This window comes from Festucalex cinctus, chromosome 14, assembly GCF_051991245.1.
Source record: "Festucalex cinctus isolate MCC-2025b chromosome 14, RoL_Fcin_1.0, whole genome shotgun sequence".
In the NCBI taxonomy this organism is placed as follows: domain Eukaryota; kingdom Metazoa; phylum Chordata; class Actinopteri; order Syngnathiformes; family Syngnathidae; genus Festucalex; species Festucalex cinctus.
Window position 1 is genome coordinate 3,900,360 of NC_135424.1, and position 25,975 is coordinate 3,926,334.

The window sequence follows — 25,975 nt, forward strand, 5'->3', positions numbered from 1 at the left end:
TTTTTTTTTCTGAAAAGGTGTGAGAGGCCTCTCAGTGAGTTGTCGCCTGCTGTGTGAAAGCCGTGGTCCATTTTGATCTGCGGTTCTCGGTCTTGTCTTTGTTTACACGAAAAAAAAACACACACACCATCTTTTGCGTTACGACAAAAAGCCAATCTGTTGTAACTGCCCTTGAATATCTTGTCATTTGCATAGTGCTGCTAGAGAGTGTACCAACTTACAATAAATACTTATTAGATTTTTTTTCACAAATGTCATGGTGTCTTTCTTGGGTTTGGACTGGGACAAATTATTTTTTATGATTTTGTTTTTCAAACTATGGATAATTTGTTGGCTACTGTCAAATGGAAATAAAAATTTTTATCAGTTATTTTGTTTTATCCAAAAACTTGCAACAATTATTTTTTTAACTCTTTGACTGCCAAAAACGTTTAATAACGATCAGTAAAATCACAACGTATGCCGCCATAAACGTTAAATGACGTCAACTAAGTTTTTTATTTTTTCTCAGTGCAACGTCTAAGTGCAGTGCTGCCTGGTCAATGGGTTGTGTAATCAAAAACACCCACAAACAATGGCCAGCAGATGGAAGCATTGTATTCCTTTTCGTGAATTATCAAAGCCTTTGTCATATCAATTTTTTTTTTATAACGTGTGGCAGTAAAAGAGTTAAATCTGTTAGTAAGAAAGTAATGCAAGTACATATTTTTGTGTTCGTTCAAAATGTAAACAAAAAACAAAATTTAAAGGTAAATGTTTGCAAGGAAAAGTAATAGTCGATCGAAAAATTCTGAGAAAAATATGATTAAAATAACTTAAAAAAAAAGCATTGTCGTGATATTTTCTTTTCAAGGAAAAACAAAAAAAAAATCAATTTGTAAAGAAGTTAGAACAACAACAAAAAAAGTGTTTCTATTTTTCAACTGGAACTAAAGTTGTGTAAATGGAAAAACGTCTTGTTACATAAATTTGTGTTGTTATAAACGTCCAACTGAAGTCATGTGGGAAGAAAAAAAAAAGTCATGTTACAAGAACAAGTCGCATTCTTATGAGAGTCATATTTGTTTAAGAAAGACATTTAAATAAGACTTAATCTTTTTTTTTTTTTCCTTTGAGTGCAGAACAAATATATTTTTAAATGAGTATTTGGGTTTCAAAAACAGGCCGAAATGTAATTTTTTACCTTGGGGGAAATACAAAAAAAAACGTATTTTTACAAGAAATTTTTTTGTAAATGTACGAGAATGTGATGTTACAAGATTATTTTTAAAAGTGGATTCTTTGACAAGTCACAATTTTTCTTCCTTCAAAGAAGAATTTATTTGCATACAGTATTTTTTCTCATAGTATCTGTATTGTAACACAATATAAAAGTTTTATTTTTCCACATTGTAATTTTAAGTATGAGTATTAGAATTTTTTTTATTTTTTTTTTATCAGGAAAAAAAAAGACATTTCATTAAGAATGTCATCAACCGTGCATCATCATCATCAAGTCTGAGTTTTTTTTGGCATTTGCAGTCCCCTGCATGTATGTAAAGACCACAGAAGGACTTGATTTAAAAACACATTTGTTTTTATTCCATTTGACAGTTCCCATGATGGTGTTGACAGTACATTCAGAGAACACGGTGAGAGCACATGCTGAGTGATGCGGAGGCAGGTCGGTGTGCATTTCGGTGGCTCTCCTTCACGGACACAAATACGTCGTACAGTCCTCCCTGTAAATGCGAACGTGAGCTGTTCTCACGCAGTCTTTTGATCCGTCGCATCAGGAGCTGTCGTGGGAGTGTCATCCGTGGGGGTCTTGTCCAATCCCTGGCTGACGCTCTGCTCACATGACTGCTCGATGGCGGTGTTGGGAACGGTCTCGTCGATGCTCTCGTACGGCTCGGACGTCCACTGATGGAAGGCAAGGAATGGAAAATTATTACCACAGGACTAATATAATAAGTTTAGTAAAAAAAAAAAAAAAAAAATCTACCATCAGTTTATATGTATGTAGCATTAGTTAATAGTTTGATCCTTCAAAAAAAAAAAAAAAAAGTTTTTTTTTTTAAAGTAATTGCTAAAAACAAACAAACAAACAAACATACATTTAAAAAACAACAACATTTTTTTCTTTTTCTTTGTGGCAGTTAGTACGCCTTTAAAGAAACGAGGAATACTTTTGTCCACATCCTGTAGCGTCCTCCTGCGTGTACCTGTGTGGCCCTGCTGCCCGACCGGTGTGAGGGTCCCATGGCGATGTTGACGCTAGAGGACGACTGCGTGTCGGTGGTGTTGCCGCCCTCGGCGGCCGACAGCCCCGAGATCACCAGGCCGCTGGAGAAACTGCGCTTGCCGAATAGCAGACTCAGGGTGGATGACGATGATGACACCTAATGAGAAACGTGCATGCGCACCACATTATGGTGTGATCGCATGTCAGAGTTCACAGAAACTCTTAATGATCTTGTCGTCACATGACACAAGGCCAGCTTCCATATTGATCAGGGAACAAGTTTGCAGCATGTGAGGGGTAAGTCTCTGTACTTTTAATTCTTCTGAAAGATGTACACATGCTGCTGTTTTGGTTAGCAAAGGAATTCTTTTGAGATCAGCTGTTAACCATTACGTCAATGTCGAAGCTTCAAGTAGGTGGCAATGTCACTTGCCACAAGAATTTTTTATTATTTTTATAATTTATTATTTATTTTATTATTAATAATACTGTATTATTGTTATTATTATTATTATATTAAATATATAATATATTCATTATAATCTTAAATCATTTTATTGAACCTACTTATTCATTTATTTCAAGACCAATTTATGTATTTTGTGACCTTTTTAATTGTTGAATGGCATTTTTATATAATTTTTAGATTGATTAATATTCTTACTGATTTCAAATTATGAGACGTAATGATTATATAGAACCGATTTATCATTTAGTGCAGCAACTATCTTCAGTATTTTTCATAAACTTAAATTTTTAAATAGTTTTATTACTTATTTTATTTTGTAATTATTTATTAAATTAATATAACTATATGTATATGTGATGGATTTAAAAAAAAAGGAATTTAATTGAATTGTGAAATATAACATTTAATAATTCTGTTGACTCAGTTAACTATTTATTTCAGTGCTGATTTGTAATTATTGAATGACATGTAGCTATTTGTTATTTGTATGTATTTAATGGTATCTTTATTTAATGGAATTCCTCATGGAGTATTTTAAGATGGAAAAAAAGGTATTTAAAGAGCATGTATGCAAAGGTCATGCAGCGAGCTCATACCTGGCTGGATCGCTGCTGATTCTGCGCCGTCTGGAGCTGCGAGCTGATCCCGCCGGTTCCCGAGAGACGAGGGACCTGAGGGGGAAAAAAAATTAACGAAAAGGCCAAAGCTAACTGCGAGTCATCAGTGTTGGGCACGTGTTTACCTGTGAGAAGATAGATGCTATGGAAGTGTTGAAGGACAGCTGGCTGTTGGACAGACGCTGGACCAGGCCGTGATTGGAGGCCGAGTCCACGATGGGTCCCGATTGGCTGCTGACTGGCGGCCGCTGGGTCTGAGGCTGCACCGACCTGCTGCGATACTCCCTCCTGGCTGCACACAACGGGAAATACTAGGGGTGTTAAAAAAAAATCGATTCGGCGATATATCGCGATACTACATCGTGCGATCCTCGAATCGATTCAATAGGCGGCTGAATCGATTTTTTTTTTTTTAAGAGCTCAGAATTGTTCATTCGGTGGTCTTACCGATTCAACGTCTTATCATCATTGCCTTTTTTTTTGTGTGTGTGTGTGTGTGAATCGATTTTTAAACTTTTCCATTTTTAATGGAAAAATATTCAACAAAACGTCTGACTTCGGGTTAGGATTCACACCTTGAGCATGGAAGAATGTTATATGAACGGAACATTAAGCCTTAATATTTTATTTTAATGCTGTTCAAACATGAAACAGATTACAACCTCTATAAGACTGAAATTTCAGATAAATAAATAATACATTTTCATATAAATCTTACACTCTACAAGCTTACTGATTAGTATTTTCTAAATTTGAATGAAAAAAAAATCGCAACAATCGAGTTATAAATTCGTATCGGGATTAATCGGTATCGAATCGAATCGTGACCTGTGAATCGTGATACGAATCGAATCGTCAGGTACTAGGCAATTCACACCCCTAGGAAATACAGTACACTCTTATGACGCACAAATACAGTTCCTGTTTTGACACGAGGGGGGGAACACTCAAGGCTGGAAGAAATAAAGCTGAAAGGTAATATTGGCAAGCTATGGTTTTTGTTACTCTTTAAACCTTTATGTTTGTCTCTGTCCCCCCCAGTTGTTGTAGTTTACCTGAGCTATGGTGTCGGTGGCTGCGCGTGGTCCGCGGGGCTCTCTGCTGGTAAACACTCAGACTGTTTGAGGTGACCGATGACGGCCGGTTGTGACTCAGGGATGACGAGCCGCCGGCGCCGCAGTCGCCGTCGTCCATGTTGACGCCGCTGTTGCAGCTGTTCAGGTTGTCCTTGCGCACTCTTAACGGCATATGTGGCAAGTAGCAAATGAGTTAAATGTGCTCAGAGTAGTAGGTTATCAACCCTTTTTTGATTTAACCACACAACATTTTTAACTAATATCATATTAGACCAGTGCTTCTCAATTATTTATTATTTTAAAATATCCTCCCACCCCTCAAACTTTCTGACACAACTATAAATAGTATCGTTTGTCTCTAAAATAATTGTAAGTACACTTCTGCAGAGGAGCTAAAGGGGTAGATGATGTCACGGACTTCCGGGTTTCACACATCAGCGCCGTTTCCGGCCACTCGCACCCGAGGAAAATTCTGTTGAACCTGAGCCATTTGGAGCACAGCCATGACCGAACGGCATCCAAGCTGGAAGCCCCTCCCCCGATGGTGCGTAACGTCCGGTGCGTTCCCGCGAATGACGTCGTCAGCGGCGACACGTACCTGGATCGACGCCACAAAGCAACAGACGTCAAAAACCCCAGAACATCTCTCGGTTGGTTCTCTTCGGCTCTCGGGCCCGCACGTTAACGTACATGGGGTAGCCCAGCGGCTGGTCGCACGACGAGTTGACCATGTTCCTCAGCGCCTGCTTGGAGTTCTGGATGCTGCCACGCTCCGGGTTTCGGTTCCGTAAGAAGATCAGTTCTTGCTGCTGGCCCGCCCACAAGCCTCGCACGCACTCCTTGTTGATCTACCGACGAGAATTGAGGAAGTGACAATCTGCGATGTTAAAGAAAAGCAGAGAAACAAAACATCCCGTGGAACGTTTTCTGTTGTTACCTTGATGACTTTGAAGCTGAGGTGGCGCTTGTAGAGCATGATGATCTTGTACTCGTCCGTGCCGTCGTCCACCATGTGGCGCAGCGTGAGCAGCGTGTCGCGGCTGGACAACACCGCCTTGCGCCAGGCCGGGTCGCTCTCGTGGCAAATGACCAGGCTGCTGCGGTAGTTTGCGATGGCCTCGTACAGGATGGACGCCTCCTCCGTCTCCTCCAGGCACGTGAAGTGGTCCTGGGAGGTTTTGCATGGTTTTAGCAAAGATTGTGAAGATCTTGAAGGACGGCGCATTATGGGTAATGGGAGTTTGCCCGTACCTGATGCAGCTTCAAGCTCATTCTGACGGCTGGAGCCACCACCTTCTGCAAGAGGTCGAGGTCGGCGAAGACCCACTCGTCTTTGGTCGCGATGCGGAAGTCGCCTTTGAACAGCGTGTTGAAACCGTACAGGAAGGATTCCAGGCTTGATGGGGTAGACGGAAAACCAACAAAGTAGAGAGCTTATGAGATTTCACCTGCCTCTGATGCCCCCTTGTGGTGGAGCTTTTGAAGACTATGTTCAATGATTGACTGACTGTTGACCAGTCCTGGTTGTCTCCTGCCTATCAACCAAAGTGACCTGTGATAGGCTATTGAGCTCACCTGTGACCCTAATGAGGACAAAAACTATAAAAGATGGATGGATGGAAGAACCAAAAACCTGATACTGGACATTTTTCAGTCTTGGTCTGTTAACGGGACCTGAATAGTCCAACAAACTCAGTCCTTGGACACGATCCAATCCCTTTGAGATTCGGTTCTTCAGAGCTGAAGACAAGTTTACTTTTAGCTTCAGCACACTGTTAAAAACAGTTGGGCCAAAAAGGGACCCTAGTCAAAAAGTTGGGTCAAATGGATAACCCACAAAACAACTCATGTCATTGGGTGGCTTTGCGTGTTATTAATTTAATTTGATGCAACTTTTAACTCTAATAGTTGTTTGGGTTCATTTTTGACCCAATTCAATTTGGTTATTAAATTAACCCAAGAACAACCTCAAAAATTGTGTTGCTTTGTGGGATGTTAACTTGGAACTCAAAGTTGGGTTGGTCAATTCTTGGGTTGCTTTTGACCCACCTGTTTTTAGAGTGCAGGATCTGGATGACTGAGCAGACAATTAATCCGAAGCGTATAGAAAGAGAATGTGATTCTACCCACCTGTTGGACATGTTATGCGATGCGGTTCCAAGCGATCGTCTTCCCAGAACCGACAGGGCGTACGACAGAGTCACCAGAGGCGAGTCTTCATCGCTGTCAACAGGCTGGACAGACAAATGTGAGGATACAGGAAGAGGACAGACTTTAGACTGGAAGGCTTGTTGGCACCTGGAACCTGGTTCTTACCTGTGGTGGGTGATCAAACTACAGTCTAGTAAAAATGGTTTGTTTTTATTTCAAGTTTTTTTTTTGTGCAGATGTCAAAAAGGTAATAGCGTGACATGTCGGAAAAGCGAATTTGTCTTGTGGGGGAGAAGCATAGCAGTCTAAAAACACTTGGGTCAAAACTAAGTAGCCCAATTATGGATCAAAAATGGACCGATTTACTTTATGGGTCAATTTGACCCAACATTCTGTGTTGTTTTATACAAATTGACCCAATTTTTTGACCCAAGTAAAGGATCTGACCAATATTTATGAGTTGTTTTACACTAAAAGACCAATTTCTTGACTCAAAGTTGGGTCAAATAGACCCAAGTAGAGGATCGGTTCATTTTTGAGCCATGGTTGTGTCTTGTTTGACCCAACTGTTTTTAGAGTCTGCCGTGTCAAGCTCCAAAACAGTTTTCTTGTAGAGAACAGGAAAAACAATACAGTTTGTATCCATTTTAAACGTCGTGTTACAACCTGCGAGGGTGTACGATGAACCAAACGCATCCGTACCGTCTCCATCTTGCCAGCGCAGTATTGGATCCACTCCAGGTACACGTTACAGAAGCTGGCTCTCGTCACCCCTTGCAGGCAGTGCACGTAGTCCTCGTCGATCTTGACGCTAAACACCTGAGGGTCTCGCTCAATGTGGTGCCACTTGGTGTAGGACTGCAGTGACTCGTGGATGGCGGCGTCCTTGAGCCAGGCGGTCAGCTTGGGGGAGTGCACCAGGTAGTAGATAACACTCTAGAAACGAGGAAGAGACGTATGAGCGAGAGATTTTCCCGCAGGGCGAATCTTCCTGTTCGTACCTTCAGGTAGTAGGTGATGAGCAGCTTGCGCAGGTCGTAGACCTGCAGCATGGTAGCGGCGTTGTTCTCGCTGATGCTGTAGCCCTCCAGCAGGTACTTAGTGGCCGTCACCTCCCAGGCCAGCCAGCGCAGGTTAAAGGCGGCGTTGCACGAGAGCATGTGGGGCAGGTGGCCCGGCTCGCAGCAGCAACAGGCGTCGTCCTCCTCCACGCCCTCCGTGATGGCCTCCACCTCCCGCTGCTGGCAGTAAGTTCCTGGGATGGAGTGATGAACAGTTTTTTTTCAAGGCCGATACCGATTATTAGTAGTCAAGGAGGCCGATAACCGATACTTCAAGCCGATATTCATTTGCAGTAAAAGAGAAAATATTATAATATATAGTTCCCTAAACCTTTCTACTAAATAGTTTTCCAAAATTTCAACATAATTTAATTTTAATTTCATATTTAAGTCGAAATTTAAATAGATCCATAAATGAAAAGTTCCATGCAGCTCACTGAGCAACAAATGCATGTGAATGTATGAGGGCTCCTAAAATGTTTCAAAAGGTCTTCACAGTGATAAATTGTCTATATATGTTCGAAAGGTGTTTACGACCAAGTAAAAACTGTCTGTGAACATCTAACAACTCCTAATGAAAAACAAAAATGTGCTTGCATTCACTGCCCAGCTCTATTAGCCTTCAGAGTGGTAAAAAGGCCAGTGCCGATATTTATCAAAATGCCAAATATCGGCCTGGCCGATAATCGGTTTATCCCTAGTATGAAGGCAAAGAACTTGGGTACAACAGTGGAAACAACTGCAGCATCTGTTCCTCGTTTTAACTGGTGTACCACAGGGCTCTATCCCGGGGAATCGTAATATCGCAAGGGACCGTACCTCTGAACTCCAGCCCTCGCAGCTGGAAGGTCACCAGGCCATTGCCGATCTCGATGAGGTGCACCAGGGCATTGAGGTAGTCCGAGGCCAGGATGAAGCAGTCCCCGGCGCTGTAGTTGCCCCAGCGGCCCAGCATGAGATCGCCGCTGAGCGAGTGCTGCAGCGAGCGCGTCAGGTACTCGTAGAAGATGGAGTTGAGGTTGTTGTCGTCGCAGCCTGGAAGGGAAAGTCGTAAAAACGGTACAACGGGCGCATTTCAGAAGCACTGGATGGAGGGCTTTAACAACATTGTAAAAAAAAAAAAAAAAAAGTGTCAGAAAACTAACCCGTCTCTTTATCAACTTGAGACACCAGGCGGCTGTTGGAGTTGTCGATGCGCTTTGTACTGCAGACGACAAGAAGTTTTTAGGTTTGCTACAATCTTGTCTCGGGTGACTCACAAGACCATCACTGTAAAGCTCAATGTATTCGTGTTGCTATTTGGATTTTTCCCGCATGAAAAATAAAGGGCAGATAATTTCCATTTGCCTTACTTGTAGTTTCTCTCCCAGAACTTGATGGGTCGCGGGTACGAGGAGATGAAGATGGCGCTGCCCAGGAAGGGGGCCAGCGGGGTGTAGAAGACGGTGGTGATCAGCGTCTGCAGCAGCAGCATGGCCGAGTCTGATCGCGCGCCTGTCAAGAACAAACCTGCGGATCTCACCGTGAGCCAGCACACACACGTGAAGGTCCGGTAAGGATACGAGGCACGGCGAACGGTTGGGCGAAGGCGTGAAAGGCGCTGCCCCATGCGATCTGCCAGGGGGCGATGTAGATCAGGATGAAGTGAAGCTTCAGGAGCAGCTCTCGCATCTGCAACCAAACAAAGATGGTTTTATAGGTACACGTCATAGGTATCAAAAATGATATTAGTGTATTTTGGTTCCATTATTTGGCTTTTTTTATTTTTATGACATAAACGGAAAAGAGGAGCAGAAATCTAGGAAAATGTTTGATTAAGCCTGAATATCATACGTTATTAAGTTAAAAACAAAAACAATTTAACATGTTCAATACCTAATTCTGCATATATTTATTACTGATTCATTCATATGCATTATTCAACTTCCTAAATGATCATAAATCACCCAAAACTATAGTAAAAAAATCATGTTTCTTTTGAAATAATGTTGAAAACATTTTTTCTAATAATTTTGTTTTCATTGTCATTCTTTATAAATTGTTGATTTTATTTCATTAAGTTCCATTTGTCCTTAAGTACAAAAAAATTAAACAAAGGCTGAAAAAGTATTTTTATAATTCACTTTTATTATTAATCAGTTTTAATGCAAATCCTGTAAAAGTAATTTGTAATGAATGTTTTATGTTTGAATATTTACTTTTCTTAAATACAGTAAACTACTCCAAAATAACATTTTTAAAAATAGAAATTGCATTACAAAAGTACTTTTAGTTTTTTGTTTTTTAGATATTTTCATGTTTTTTACGACAAATATTTTTCTAGCAATTTCTTTCTTTTAAAATTTGAATTACATTATCTTTTATTAAATTAAATAATAAAACAAAAACATAAACCACCTTACAAAAGTACTTGTTTCTTTTTTTTAATGTATTTTATCTTGTGTTAATTATGTCAGCTTTTTTAATTGAATAAAAAGACATTTTGCTATATTGTGATGCCCCAGGATAGAGCCCTGCTGTACACCTGTACACATAGGGAAAGGATGGGAATTAAAAAAAATGTACGTATGTGCTTTGAGCATGGCCAAATAAATTACACAGCCCTCAATTTAAAAGCTATACTAAAACTGCAAGAGGATTTTTGACGTTCCCCAAAAGTCTCTGGTGCGCTTCCAGGTGCGAGCGCTCGCCTTGTGGAAGAGGATGGACATGAGGAAGAAGTCGAGCAGGAAACTCTCGGAAGCGCGCGGGCAGTCGAAGTGGAAGAAGAGCAGCGTGAAGAGCAAGGTGACGAACTGGAAGCTGGGGTCGCAGAAGGACGAGCGCAGGAGCTTCATCCCGGCCACCGTGGTCAGCATCACGTCGCAGCTGCGGCGAAACAAAAATACACAATATCAATGGGAGCGCCTCCCCCACACACACAGGCTGGCAAAGGTAAGGCGCATCTTACTGGATGCCCAGCTTCTTGCGGTGGCTCAGGGCGAAGCCGTCGTTGGTGAGCGCGCTCAGGATGATGGCGGGGTACACCACGTACTTCTCCAAGCAGAGCAGGCACACGTACAGGCGCTCGAACCACATCAGCACTGCGTCCTCTTTTGCAGGCCACAAAAAAAAAAACGTGTGCACATGATGTTAAATGATGACGTAACTACGGCTAATATTGTCTGCTTGAAACCTGCGTTGTTATTTTAAATTCAAATTCGTAGTGAAAGAACTCAGAGTGGAAAAACCAAGTGGTGATTGAAAATGTTTTATTTAAATTTCATAGGTTTTATTTATAATTCAGAAGAAAAAGAGAAAATATCATCCAATGAGCTAACAAATTTTACTTTGAAAAAAAGAATTTTACTTTAGAATTATATTCTACAAATTTATTGCAAAATTTCAATGAAAATTTGCATTGATTTAAAATTTTGATTTAAATAAATTCAAAAGGGGAAATGATATGCAGTTATATAAATATGATTTTAAACAATATCTTTAATGACATTTTACTAATTTAATTCAACAAAAACGTTCTGCATTGATTTTTTGTTTTTACAATTATTTAAATGAATAAAAATGTTTGTTTTTTTAAATCTTGAAATTACAATTTAAATTTAAGGGCGTACTAATACTGAATTTATGATAACAGATGCCAATAAATCAAGTCATTTTAATATAACTCATTCATTTGAAATGGAATGTTTAAATAAATAAATAAATAATAACATGACCAAACATTTCTTAAGTAAAATATGTTAGTTAATTTGTCATATGAAACTAAACGTCAAAAAAAAATAGAACATTTTGGGGAAAAAAGTGGAATTATCAAATTATTTTAAATTTATTAACTAATAGGAAATTAAAATGACGAACATTTTTTAAATAACCTGCAGCAATTTTTTTTTTCAGATTTTTATTTATTTTACTCAACTTAATTTGAAATTACTCATTAAATATTGTTATTATAAGCATGAGTTTGAATTCACATGTTTTCAGGCTTGCATACATCTTTTTTTCCCACCTCATTTGAAAGAAAAATGCATTTCTTTTTGATAAATTGAGCTGAATATGGTGATAAATATGTGTCATTATAGTTGAAAAATCAAGTATTCGTAGTGTCTCACCTCTGGGCTCAAATTGGTGGTACTCTTTGGTCTTGAGCAACGGGTGCGAGATCCACAGCCAGGGGTGATGCTTCCTCAGCTGGGGGATTATGTAGTGCGTCACCAAGCCCACCGTCCCGGCCAGCGCATAGAGAACGATGGTCACGAAGGGCTGAAAAAAACCCCCAAACATTAACATGAGTTATAAACTCTGCTTTGGTTGCCCAAAATCAGCGGAAGTCTCACCTTGAGCGACAGGAAGACGGTGCTGGCGGTGATGGCGAAGGTCAGGATGTAGGCGAGCGAGCACACGATCACGTCCGACAGAAGAATCTCCTTCTGTGGGATGTCCACCATTGAGATTATTCATCTTTTAGAATTCCGGTGGCGCCGTTTGAGCAGTCTGATGATGGCAAACGCTCGGTGGAGGCAGTTGTTGTTGTTGTTGTCGCTCACCATGGAATTCTGCAGCTTCTTGGGCAGAGGGTCTTCGATGTCGACGTCTTGGTCCTCGTCTTCCTCGCCCTCCGCCAACGTGGGCATCACTTTCGACTTGATCAGCGATCTGCAGGTAAAAGACAGGAGAAGAGTGTAGAAAGTATTGATTACAAGTTCGTTTTGTAACCTCCATTCCATTGCGGGGGTTACGTTCTAAAACAACCCCTGCAATAAATGAAATCTGTGAAATAGAAATAACAATGACAGGTTTTATTATTATTTTTTTTAACTGCAACTAACTACAACTTCTGAAAGAATTGGAAATCACATTTTTAAAAGTTTTTTTTTTTTTTTTAACATACATTTAAATGAATTTAGAATGTATATATAAGTCAATAGGTTCTGTAACTTTTTAGCCCAAGTTAAAAAAAAAAAAAAAAAAAAATCTCACCAGCTATAAAAATTCAGTTACATTTTTTTTTAAATATTTTCCTTTAAGCTTCAGGTAATATGGAATGTTTGTGTATAAATAAGTTTTACATTTGATTCTGAATTCCCGATTGAGTAAAAATATTCGGTTCTAAAATTATTCAAATAACCACAGCGCTACTGTTCACCAAAAGCGAGACCTAAAAATTTAACATTAAAAATTAAAAATTAATATTACTGTCACCCCACTGCAACATTATGCACATGCATTTTGAACTCTAGCTTGAATATAACAAAATAATTTTTTTTAAAAACAAACCGGTAAAGATTAAATGTTAATTGTACTTAAACCTTTAATGAAAAAACATCACTTCAAAAGTTAAAAAACAAACAAACAAAAAACATGAAAAGTAAAATGGACTATACTGGATTAAAAAACAAAAATGAATTAAACTGGTAAACGTTACTCACATCATGACAGAGGGGTCGCTGCTCTGCCGACTGAGGTGATACGAGAATACCACCAGAAGGCCGCAAAAACCGGAGAACAAGGCCGGCGTGTGCTGCTCGTCCCACGGCTCCTGCGACGCGCACACACGCACGCATTTTTAAACATTTTAAAGCGCCGCCGGGGCGGTTTGGACGCGTTTACTTTGAGAGCTCCGAAGCAGAAGCCGTAGAGCAGGGACAGCGCGGCCAGGCTGCGGAGGATGCCGTACACCGCCGAGATCAGACTCGTAGCCGCTGGAATGACAGCAAAGAAACACTTTAGCCTGCCTATGTTTCTATCTGTTTCCGTTTTGCAACAATTAGCATTAGAAGAGAGCTAAGTTTCATCAGTTTTCACAAATCTATTTAAAATTGTAAGTAATTTAGCTTTTTTTCTACATGGCCCTGGTTGATCTCCTTTGCTTTGCTGCCACCTGCTAGCCGTTTGTGTAATAACGACCATTTCTGCAACCGTTCTTTGCAGTTGAGAGGCTGCATCAAAGCCTTCTGTATGCTGTATGCCTTCTGTATGTAGCATAAAAAAAAAGAAAAAGAAATGTATAAATACGTCTTTGGGACACTAAAGACATAAAAAAAAGTATTTACGCGTTATTGGCAGCAAATAAGTTTTTAAAAGGTACTAATTGGAAACTTATTATAGGCAAAATATTCATGTTGACTGACAAAAATGGCTAAGTAAAGTATCAGAAATTGTGCTTCAAAAAGCATAAAACATAAAATATGTTTTAAAAATGTTAAAATTGAAGATATAATACAGATTTTTCATAGAAACGTATGCAAAACTGAGTCAGTTGCTGGACAGATAAACGTATTACACAAGTACAAGTAAGCTCATGAGTCTTCTTTGCCTGAAGACTTCCGTAAATTTCCCCGCCACTCTTATGAGGCGCTCCCCCTGGTGGCCCGCCAAGTAATTGCTCAATAAGCAATGAACAATGGAGCCGTTATAGTGGCTGTAAATAAACTACAATTGAGACAAAGTATCACGATTTATCGTGATATCGATATATCGTCACACTCCTAGTCAACACAAAAATAAAAAATATATATAAAAGCAAAAAGAATGTAGCTTGGCTGACCTGTTCCGCCGAAAAAGTGAACGTCAATCTGCTCCAGCAGGTAGATGGTGAAGGTGTTGACTTGCGGGAAAAGGCCCACCAGGAACGTGATGGGGAAGCAGTGAGTGAAACCTGTTATGGAAATGGATCAGAAGCGGCTGGAGGCGGAAGCGCCCGCGTCTCGGCCGGTCCGTCCGTACCCACGAGGAGGTTCTGCACGAAGCGCAGCGCGTCGCGGCACACGATGGTGACGCCGTACAAGGTGGACACGGGGAGGTCCTTCCTGCGCAGGAGCTGCTCCAGCGTCCATATGAGCGAGCAGCAGATGCAGAAGTAGGCCGCGCGGCTGTAGGCCACCAGCTGGTTGTGGCCCTGCACAAACGGAGATGCGATAGTGCATGGTATGCTACGAACAGCCGTCGATAGGTGGTAAGTATTGCGGACTATCGTGAATATTCCAAACTCAGTTGTACATTAAAGTGGTTTGGTTTGTTATAGCTGGACAAGTCACAACTGTCTCTTTAGTCATAATTTAGCATAACATGCACTCTCGTTACTATTGTAGGCTCAGTGTATGTAGAAGTTCTTTGTTTTAATAATAAAGATAGATGGATGATTTATTTCTGATCAAGACATATCCAAGGTATGCATACTTTAAAACTGTTTGATTTATTGCTTTGATGATGTTGGAATAGTCACAAAAGTACAGAATAGATTTCCGAGCAGGTACTTTTGTGATTTTCTGTATTATATTTTTTTTCCGTGAAGGTGTCGGCTAAACTTGTTCATCCGTTCCTAATGGCATACTTTGATGATGCGGAATTGGTCATTGTTGTGCATGATATATTAGGGGTGTTAAAAAAAAATCGATTCGGCAATATATCGCGATACTACATCGCGCAATTCTCGAATCGATTCAATAGGCGGCTGAATCGATTTTTATTTATTTTTTATTTATTTTTATTTTTATTTTTTTTTAAAAGAGCTCAGAATTGTTCATTCGGTAGTCTTACCGATTCAACGTCTTATCATCATTGCCTTTTTTTTTTTTTTTTTTTTTTTTTTGTGTGTGTGTGAATCGATTTTTAAACTTCCATTTTTAATGGAAAAATATTCAACAAAACTTCTGACTTCGGGTTAGGATTCACACCTTGAGCATGGAAGAATGTTATATGAACGGAACATTAAGCCTTAATATTTTATTTTAATGCTGTTCAAACATGAAACAGATTACAACCTCTATAAGACTGAAATTTCAGATAAATAAATAATACATTTTCATATAAATCTTACACTCTACAAGCTTACTGATTAGTATTTTCTAAATTTGAATGAAAAAAAAATCGCAACAATCGACTTATAAATTCGTATCGGGATTAATCGGCATCGAATCGAATCGTGACCTGTGAATCGTGATACGAATCGAATCGTCAGGTACTAGGCAATTCACACCCCTACTATCTATGTAGCATATCATGCACTCTCATGATTATTCCAGGCTAGATAACCTTTGGCGGTGTTGGTTTACCATCCAAGTGCAATGATGACAACGGAATTTTCTATCTATATCATCCACTTTTTTTTACTTTTGAAGACTAGACGTACTTTGAGGTTGTTCAGTTTGTCATTCAAGTATTTTGTTGAGACTGTGATATACTTTCTAGAGCATATCTTGCACTTTTGTGACTATTCCAGGCTAGTTGTACTTTGGAGTTGTTTGGTTTATCATTTGAGTGCTAAAATTGTAATGGAATAGTGATGATAAGGAGGGCCTAAATACAATATGTTATGTATATTGTATAATTGTTGATCTATCTATTTAGCATATCATGCACATTTTTACAATTCCAGTGTCATCAATGCATCATCGCCGCACCCAATTTTTAAGTGTTTTTTTTTTTTTTTTTTTTTCCCCCACATTTTAAGTCCAAAACAGTCCATTCAAAGAATATTTTAAGCCATAGATAAGTCACTCACATGTGTTGGAGAAGCTGCATCTGGTTGAACGCTCTGCAAAGCAAAATCACAAAGAAGAGATATCAATGGACAATCTAGACAGCTTGATTTGTTTGACAATTCATCTTCACTTAATAATTAACTGGTGGTTGTCATTGGGCCTTTTTGCCCTACCTTGAGTAAGGAGTACTGGCAGCTGGCGATGACCAGACAGAACTGGAAGACCCAGAAGTCTTTGAAGCAGCCGTCGTTGAGCAGCACAAAGCCGAGGAAGGAAACCAGGAAGGCCATGAAAACCGCCACCAGGTTCTCTAGAACCGCTTGGTTCCTACACAAACACAAACACTTCAAAATCATGGGATTTTTTTCCCCCCCTGCTAAACATGTTCAAATATGTTTAGGCCTACAATGTGATTAAAGTGTATGAGAAGCATATTTTCAGGATTCAACTATACAAAAAAAATAAATAAAATCCATTTCACACATTTGTAAGATTTGTGCTGAATGTGGGATTAGTACAGGGAGTGAGTCGGGCTTTTCCCACCTGTCCAGTAGGGCGAGCAAGGTGAGCCGATCGTACAAAATGTCCACCCATTTGCCAGGAAATAACTTGAGCTTGTAGTAAATCTTCCTGGTGGGCTTCTCCTGAGTGGAGGTCTCTGAGGAGTCGTCTAAAGAGTCCTCCTCCTGTGTCATAGTCAAAAATTGAAAGGGATACTTCACTTATTTAGCCCATTATAGCAATAAAAAGTTAATATTTTGTCTATAATTAATTTGATACTTTCATTATTTTTCACGTACAATTCGTACCTTTAAAATAACATTTTGCAACTTGCTGCCGACTGAAAATGACATCACAAGGGCTGAGGTAACCAATCACAGCACAGCATGTAAATGTCACATGACCAAACGTAGAAAACAGGTGAGCTGTGCTGTGATTGGGGGATATTATAATCATGAAATAGAGTGCTCAAAATGTCTTGTATTTAATGATATGTTTGGCTTTATGGGGTTAAGATGCACACCTGGAAGATCTCAGGGTGCGTTCTTCGGGGTCGAAGTCGGTGCGAAGGAATGATGCGCCGCTGGAAAGGACAGTCGGCGTGACCGCCCGCCATGCTGTCCTGGCACTCCGAGTTGGAAGACGTGGACAGCAGGTCACTTGGACACACACACATGCACACACACAGCTAACATTAATAGGATGCATAATGGCAATATCACGATACAGGGAGAAGGTGGCGCTTTTGTCACGTCAAACTATTGTGTGGCTATTTGTTGCTAGGCAGAATTCCACGGGCTATGTCATTGACTGTCCCACAGACCAGTTAAAAAAAATACTCCAAGTGGCTTCTACTCTGTGTTAACTATGAAATACAGAAATGACATGACTTGGCATCTAGGCTGGGACAAGCTCCTTCACTTTCAAGTGACTTTTGGACTACACTGTCTGAAACACTGTGAGCAATGATGTATTTGCAGACAGAAGTTCCCCTTTAAAACAGATGCTGTATTTTGTACCACATGTTGCCAGTGATCAGCTCGGCTCCCAGCGGCAGGTTGAGCGCTCGCTCGGCGTACAGCTTCCGTGGCCTTTCTCCTGGGATAACAAACATACAACTTTGAATAGCGCAAACAAGCGTTTTGGATGCTAAAATGAGATGGTTAGCGGCTTACGGTGCACCGTGTGGAAGGTGTACGCTTCCTCCTTGCTCGTGGCCTCCGGCCGGCAGATGACCTGCAACATGGAGCTTTCCGACTGGGACGTTTGGGAAGGCAGTGAGTCGTAATCGGGATCTTTTTCTGTCTGCGGACTGGAGGTGGAACACAGTCATATGGTGGTAGTGCTCAAAAGTAGGGCCCGACTGATATTTTTTGGCAAAAAAAAAAAAAAAAAAAAGATTACCGATTAATCTGCCGATTATTTATTAAAAATATATATAATACAAATACTGACAGCTAAGGCTGTTGGAAAGCGCTATATAAATAAAGATGACTTGACTTGACTGTTCCTGTGCATTTTGCCTCTTGGGGGCAGCGTGGTGCCGTGCATCCAATGGCGTACACACTTAAAGTGAGTACAGAAGTTTGAGAAGAATTTGTGCCTTTGCGTAGTGTTATCTCATCTGTGGGTATGTGTTCCCACAAGATTTGTGTGTGGTTCTTTGTTATTTGAAGGATGTTAGCTTCCTGTCTTCCTGTTAGCATTTGCTAACTTCCTGTTAGGGTGATGCTAGCCAATGTTTTAGAAACGAAGCATGTTTTGTATATATAGTGGATGTAATTCTTTACATTGTGTATTTAGTTTTACGGTTAACACCAACTGAGGTGTCATTAAAACATTTAAAGGATGCTTAGGGACAACAGAATAACCTACGCAACACACTTGCTATTTGCTAATGCTACGAAAGCAAAATGGTGCATTCAGGGTACTTTCGCCGCATCGGAAACTTCGGTTTTCTGCGATAAAATTTTAAGGGGCCCAATTGGCCGATTGTTTCGACAGATGTTTGAAGGCCAATAATCGGCGGCCGGTTGGGCCCTGCTCAAAAGTGCCGGATTAAGTGGCCAGTATTAGCTCTATAAAAATAGGCAAAATTTGGCCTAATTAATTCATTAATTTATTTATTTTCACATTCAAATCACCCCCCCCCTCCAAAAAAATAATAAAATAAAAATAAAAATAACCAATTTTTTCTTTGTTGACTTTTTGCTCTGTTGTAAAGTGACACAAATATTGTCCAAATTCTGCCAGTTATTCATATCTTCATTGTCTACCTGTCTGGTGAGACGATGGGAATGTGTATCGGCAGAACAGTCTTGTCAGGAGCCAGACTGGTGGGCGGTTTGGGTCGCTCCGCTTTGCTGTTCCTCTTGGCCTCTTTGGGGTCATCTGCTCTGGAAGATGCGCTTGCGTTCTCTGCAACGCAGTTCATGCCATTATATTAAGGGTGAGAAAACTGCAAGTGTGAACAGTGATGCCAAGTTAAATAATCAGACTACATTCCCTCATCAAAGTTGCAAAGCATTATTGTTTATATTTTGAAAACTCTGTCATTATTATTAGCCAAAATTGAACCACAACATTCTACGTGTGCATGGCAAATGAGCAATATATTCAAGACATAAAAGATAATAGTAACGAGCCTGTGAGTTGCTTTTCCATCTCCACGGAGGTTTTCACTTCTGGCTGCACATCTGCCCCCTCATCTTTTGCGCTCCCTCGGGCACTGAGTGACTCCAACAGGGAGACGAACTCCAAGAAGTTGGACTCGTTGGGGACTTGGCCCTCTTTTGCCTCCAGGTCTGACTTGGAGGTGGTCATGGCGGTCTGGGATCGAGATGAAAGATGACAAAATATAGTGGTGACTTTGGATACGGTTGACGTGACAGCTCTAAACTAAACAAGTGCATGTCCAAAACAGGGTTACTTGGTAACAACATACTGTGTTTTGGGAGCGATCCGATAGCAACACGGCGTCTTTCCCACTGTCCATGCTCATCCCGCGTAAGTGCGTCCTCCCCCCGGGGCCGTAGCGGCCCAAAGCGGGCGGCAGACGCAGGAACCCTTGAGGGTCGGCGCTGGAAACCGGAGGGTCCGTGTCATCGGGGTTGAAGTGGGAGTGGACGTCCACACCGGACGAGGTGTTGTCGTTGGTCTGCGGCGGGCTGGCCTGTTCCTGTTCCGCACCGGGATGGGGACGCTCCAAGGTGGCCGACTCTGAGCTGACGCTGTCCCTGCATAAGTAGAACTCCTCGCTTTGGCTGGCCGTCTGTCTCAGGGTGAGCTCGTCCTTTGTTGGGATTGCTTCTTCATTTTCTTGCGCTCCTTCTTCCATTTGTCGCCCGTCGTCCTCGGGCAAGTCGAAAGTGATGACCGGGATCTTGATGTGACATTCGCCAGCATCCTTCTGGGCCTGAGCAATATCAATAATCACTCGCGTTTCAGTGCTGCCATGAAAATGACATTTCAACCTGCCGCCATTTTATCTCACCTGCGCGTTCTCCAGCAGGCTCTGCTTGACGCTCTCCTCCAGCTGGGCGGCGGTGCGAGGGTCGCAGCTCATGGTGATGACGATCTTGACTGCGTCGCCGTCGGCGTCCGCCTGATGAGGAGGTGACGAAGGGGCGGGACCCGAACTGTCCGTGAGGACCACTTCGATTTCATCCGAGCAGTACGTCTCATCCCCTTGCTCGTCCTGACGCAAAATACAAAAATACCTACTAGTAACGATGCTGACCTAAAAATAGACAAATATGGGTTTAGTCAATCATCAGTCAGCTATTTAGTGAGCTAGCTAGTCACTAAAGTACTTAGTTCATTAGTAAGCTAGTTGGTCTATTGGTTAGTTTGCTAGTCAGTTAGCTAGTCAGACACCATTATTACTCAGCTAGTCACCTGTTGGTTGGTTGGTTGGTTGGTTGGTTGGTTAATCAGTCAGGCAGTTAGCCAGATTTTTAGTTAGTTAATTAGCAAGATAGTTAGCTAGCTAGGAAGTCAGTCAATCAGTTAGTTAATTAATTAGTTAGTTAATCAGTCAGGCAGTTAGCCAGATGTTTAGTTTGTTAATTAGGAAGATAGTTAGCTAGCTAGGAAGTCAGTCAATCAGTTAGTTAGTTAATTAGTTAGTCATTCAATTAGTCAGTGGACTGATTGGACTTGAGTAGCCAACGATCCAACTGAATAATGGACTAACTATAGCTAACTTATTTAGTAAGTTAGCTATAGTTAGTCCATTATTCAGTTGGTTCGTTAGCTATTCAAGACAGTGGTTGCTTAGTCAGTCAGGGAATCAGCCAGTCTGGTCGTTCATCAGTTTTTTAGTCGGTTAGTTTTGTATCTACTCAGTTATCTAGTTAGTCAGCCAAATAGTTAGTAGCAAGCTAGTTAGTCAGTTTGTTCTTTAGCTAGTCATGTCAGTTAGTTGGTTTGTCAATCAGTCAGTTGGCTTGCCACTCGGTCAATCAGTCATTTCCATGAAACTTAAAACAAGAGCCCATTAAATCGTGTCTCCTAACCCCCTTACTGACCCTAGCAGACCCTCCTCTCATCATTTTGCTTCACTCTTACCACCATCTCTCCACCTTGGGGGAGGTACTGTATGTGCTCAACCAATACATACTGTGTGATGTCCATTTGGTGCACGACATCACTGCACCTGTGGAGCTGGGTCTGGCATGTCGATGAGTTCATGAGGGCACTCCTGGGGGGTCTCCAGTGAATTATTGTTGGCATCATTGTTGGCCCTGTGGCCCTCCTTCTCCTTCTCAACACCGTCATCTTCATCTCCTTTGCAGGGAGGAAGACCTTCAGATGTTTCTCCGGATGCTTTCTGGTTCTCCTCACAGGATTTCGTCTCCTGTTTTCCCTCATCTGGTGCCTCCTTGTCGTCGATGACTTGCACAGACGGAGTCTCCTGTTTTTCACTTTGGGATGGGGGCCTCTGCTGAGCCTGCAGCAGAGGGGCATCCTTGTCGGGGGGTTCCCTCGTCTCCGGGTCTTCCTCCCCTAGCTTATCCTCTGTGGTGCATTCAGCATCGCAGGCCACTGAAAATGTGGAAATCAGAGGTCAGAGGAGAGAGTCTATAAGAATGGTGAATCTTCAAAATGATCATTACCTTCTACCATCTTGCCCTCATCTGATTTGGAGCCCTCCTACATGGAGTAGAACCACTGTATTAAAATTCACTTGTGAGTGTATGGCAGCACCATGTTGGCGAGCGTCCATCACCACAACGCACGGCGACCATCACTCACCACCCCGATCAGCCCCATGTCCGTTTCCGTCTGCTTGACCGTCACCTGGATCACCTGACTGGGACGCTTGCGAGCCAGCATCGTCATGGCAACGCTGTCTGGGACGGTGCTGCTCTTCCTATTGGACAAAGGTGAGGCTCTGAGTTAGTTGCCGATTGTTCTGTTTATTTTGTGTGTAATTCCACTGTGGACCTTTAGGAGGTGGCACACTTTTTTGGTTTGACACAAAATTTGAAAGATGAGAGAAAACAGGAAGTAGGCCAATTTAAAGCTCAGCCTAGTTTTTGCTGAAGGTTATTTAATGTCATTTAAATCCTCTGTAATCCTGCTTCTTACGCCTACAGAACACGACGGCTGTAGGTTCATTCTATAATGCACATCTTTTGGTATGATTATCGATGTATGAGATGTTCATTTTAACATTGGTATCAGTTTAATTGGATTATTTTCAAACTGTGTTTAAAGACATTTAAAAAAATGCCTTGCCTAAGGTGTATTTCTGTATCTAGTTTTTCACTTGTCGCAGTGGGTGGTTCCGGAACGTAAACCTTGAAATAGTGGGGAGGATTACTGTGCACCTGGGAACATTTTAAAACTGGGAAGAAAATACATAATATGTCTGTTTTAGATGCTGATTTTTCGAGAAGAGACTTTTTTTTTTTTTTTTTTTTGTGCTAAGAATCTTTCAAAGGAAGACGAAGGAATTTCAGTGGCATTCTTATTCAATTGATCACAAGTACACAATTTCATCTCAAAGAAAAGCAGTGGGAGGAAAAAATAGACACAAGGAAGTGACTAAAATAGTTCCCAAAAAGGAGCTATCAGGCCTTATATGTGCATCATGCAGAAGTAAATTGAGCACTGAGCAGCATACTGAGCTGTTCCTAATATTTTGGTTGCCTAAAATGGCTGCCGCAAACCAAAATGGCCAACTTCCTGTTCAGTTTCATACATGGCTCTTTGAGGGGTATTTTTTTTTCTTTCTTTCTAACTTTCCAGGGGGCAACACTCATTTGTGTTTCACTTCCGTTCGATAGTCACCTGATGTTGGCGGGCAGGCAAGCGTCGGAGGCGGCGTTGCTCCTCTTGTCGCCGGCCCTGCTGAGGTCCGAGAGGCTGCTGCGAACCACCGCCTCGCCCTCGTCGAACAGCACGTGCAGACGGTAGTTGGCCGTCTTGACCAGCACAAAGAAGATGGTGACGGAGGCGCAGTAGATGCTGAGGGCCATGGTGGTCGGAGGGAGGGCCTGCGTGCAATTGATGCGTCGTCAAATCAAAGGTATGGCCAAGTTTTGATGCAGTTACTTTGAGAAAGTAACTTAGTTACTTGACTGATTACTTGATATTCAAAAGTTATAACGTCACTGATTACTTGGGTTTGAAAGTAACTAAATTAGGCTACAAGTTACCATATTTACATTGAGCAGCTGGAAATACCACCTCAACATAAAAATGTCAGCTGATTTTGCCAATACTTTATTACAATATTTATTATTGATCAACAATGGCCAGCCTCAGAATATGAGAAAATGGCTTATTACTATTATCTTTGTATTATAATCCAATCGTCAACATGTGACTCCACATATTAGTCGTCCAAGAAACTGTATACGTGCCTCAGTCAGTGCTTCTGTTTTGGCTAGTAACAGATTTCAAAGGGGCTCAACTGTCAACGTGTGAACTGGTGCTAACAAGGTTTATCTTTCTGGCTGGAAATAGGAGGCGTCTTTTTGAGGGGGGCGTTTAATTATCTCAAGTGGACGCACACAACATTGTGGAGCAATGGCAGATGGAACGCTAGTCGCTGTTAAAGACGTCTCCACACTGTAACTGACAGCAGATGCTATTTATAACCTGCTGTTTTGGTTAGCAACAGCATTTCATATGATAGTGTTTAAGAATCAAGAGTTACCTACCTTAGCTAACTTTTTTTTTTCTGACAAGAATTGGGAGACATTTTGTCAGAAATGGACACACAACATTGTGGAGGGTACATACTGGAGCGTTAATTGTTGGTGCTGCTCTTTTGGTTAGCAACAGCTATTCATATGATAGTGTTTAAGAATCACGAGTTAGCTACTTTAGCTAACTTTTTTCTGACAAGATATAGGAGATTTTATTTGTCATAAATGGACATGCAACATTGTGGAGGGTACATACTGGAGCGCTAATTGTTGGTGCTTCTGTTTTGGCTAGCAACAGCAATTCATACGATATTGTTTAAGAATTAAGATAGCTACCTTAGCTAACTGTTTTTTCTTTTTTCTTTTCCCCTGACAAGAAATAGGAGACATTTTATTTGTCACAAATGGACACACAACATTGTTGAAGGTGTACATACTGGAGCACTAATTATTGATGCTGCTTTTTTGGTTAGCAACAGCTTTCAAATGTGTTAGCCGTCTGTGTGTGAATGATAACATCTATGAACTGCAGTCATTACAATTACTAACCATTTTTTTGGTAACTATAGAAGGAAGGTCTTCTCTCTTTCTTTGACGAATGCCTTTATTTGAAGAAATACAGTAGGGTATTTAATTTCCTACTTTTCGAAAGAAGGCTGTCTCAAGCCTGCACCACCACAGATTGTGAATCCCTGCTAAGTATTTACACGGCTCACACAATGAGCATGCGTGCACGGTGATGGCAGCAGTTTATTTTTGCTGGCACATGCGGGAGCAGCCATGCGTCGAGTCACTGCATGCATCGACAGGGCAACACACTGCGACAATGCTGCCTTCCTTTTCTCACCCAGCACACAATAGAAGATGTCAGAAAGGTTTCACGCTAGCAAAAACAAACAAACAAGACAAATAAAAAAGGCCCCAACTCACCAGATGAAGAGACAACGGCAGCATGAGCAGGAAGATCCACAGATAGAGGTGGCAGGAGTTGTTGAATTTCTTCTGCTCCGGGTCGTGGTACCAGCCCCCGGTCAGGGACGCCCAAACGCCCTGACGCAGGGTCTGAGCAACGTGGGAGCCCATCGCTGCCTCCCTCCCCTCCTCCTCCTCCTCCTCCTCCTCCTCGTCCTCCTCCTCCACCACCTCCTCCTCCTCCCCGCTCAGGTCGGTCGGACGAATGGTGCTGATGCTGCTGCTAGGCTACAATAAAGAGACTCTCTCTCCCTCAGCGGCTGCTACGCGCCTCCATGTCGCCTCGGCGGCACGGCTCCTTCCTCGCGGCTCGTGGCGGCTCTGGCGTCTCCCATCCCGGCGTCGACGGGTGAATCATCCCCAGCGCCGCTGTCCTCATCCTGCTCGGCTCGCCTTGCTCACGCTCTCCCTCTCTGGCTCGACAGATGCGCAGATTTGACGCCTCCCCCCTCCCCCCCATCGTTCCCTGCCTCGCTCCCCCTTCCCATTCGTCCCTCCTCCCCCTCGCCTCTCCTATTATGTGATTCCCACCTTCACTGTTTATCCGCACAGAATAGCTTGCATGTAGCCAATCGCATCTCATGCATTTATACAATATATGACGTCATAATATAGCACGATTATCACGCATGTCTTTGTCTTACTAAGGTGGGTTTCACAATCTGTGGGACGGGGGACACAATTTTTTTGTCCTTTTTTTGTATTTAATGTCATCAATGTTATGGTGACATAACTGTAAATTATGTAAATTCATTATGTAAATTATGTATGCCCGTGTTTGTTTTAACCCCGTGCCAAATTAATGTTTTAACATTTGTTCTTTTTTTAGAGGGTGGATGTAATTCTTTAATTTTTGAAATTAAAATTTTAATTAGCTTAATGTTTACTTTTTTTTTTTTTTTTTTTTTTGGGAATGTGCAACATCAATAATTTGTCTTCTGTTTAAATCTTGCTGGAAGTTTTTATTTATTTATTTTTTTAGTTATTGCACAACTTTACTGCTTATTTGCTAGCCTGAAGCTGAGCTCTTTATGATTGCCCCTACATTTATCATTTTTGTAATGGATAAATTGTGGCAAGCTATCCCGGGTGCGCTTTGTATTTGTATGTTTCTGTCTCAGTGTACCATTGTGATTGTATAACCATAATCACAATATTATTACATACATAGAAAAATGATTGATAACTAGTTTACAAGTCCCGAGTTAAAAAAAAAAAAAAACTAGTTTGTTCATCTTGTTCAGTTTATTTTAAAAATGAGTTT

General features: G+C 41.4%; 1 protein-coding gene across 1 annotated transcript; it reads right to left on the reverse strand.

Annotated features, from left to right (window-relative positions):
- Positions 1-1,562: 1,562 nt before the first annotated feature.
- pcnx2 (pecanex 2) lies at positions 1,563-24,852 on the reverse strand. Its single transcript, XM_077496223.1, has 40 exons — positions 24,670-24,852; positions 22,877-23,082; positions 21,836-21,953; positions 21,697-21,733; positions 21,237-21,625; positions 20,073-20,276; positions 19,524-19,994; positions 19,225-19,408; positions 18,856-18,997; positions 17,755-17,891; positions 17,599-17,677; positions 17,103-17,238; positions 16,622-16,764; positions 16,252-16,405; positions 16,099-16,131; positions 14,322-14,493; positions 14,143-14,253; positions 13,206-13,297; positions 13,025-13,134; positions 12,143-12,251; positions 11,933-12,025; positions 11,708-11,858; positions 10,549-10,690; positions 10,289-10,466; positions 9,161-9,269; positions 8,951-9,080; positions 8,744-8,802; positions 8,418-8,633; positions 7,539-7,792; positions 7,240-7,473; positions 6,517-6,620; positions 5,638-5,782; positions 5,324-5,554; positions 5,077-5,234; positions 4,868-4,984; positions 4,366-4,547; positions 3,436-3,602; positions 3,290-3,364; positions 2,205-2,381; positions 1,563-1,902 (listed from the first exon to the last, which is right to left on the reverse strand). Exons 1-40 carry the CDS (start codon positions 24,820-24,822, stop codon positions 1,747-1,749), a joined length of 6,258 nt encoding a protein of 2,085 aa, XP_077352349.1. The 5' UTR covers positions 24,823-24,852; the 3' UTR covers positions 1,563-1,746.
- Positions 24,853-25,975: the final 1,123 nt, after the last annotated feature.

Bases quoted from the DNA above. Each gene is read 5' to 3' on its own strand.
- pcnx2 (XM_077496223.1), bottom strand. From the start codon at position 24,822: ATGGGCTCCCACGTTGCTCAGACCCTGCGTCAGGGCGTTTGGGCGTCC. The intron at 21,626-21,696 runs GTAATGATCATT...CCACATTTTCAG, and splicing joins TGAGGGCAAGATGGTAGAAG to TGGCCTGCGATGCTGAATGC. The intron at 10,691-11,707 runs GTGAGACACTAC...GGCCTGCAAAAG, and splicing joins CCACCAATTTGAGCCCAGAG to AGGACGCAGTGCTGATGTGG.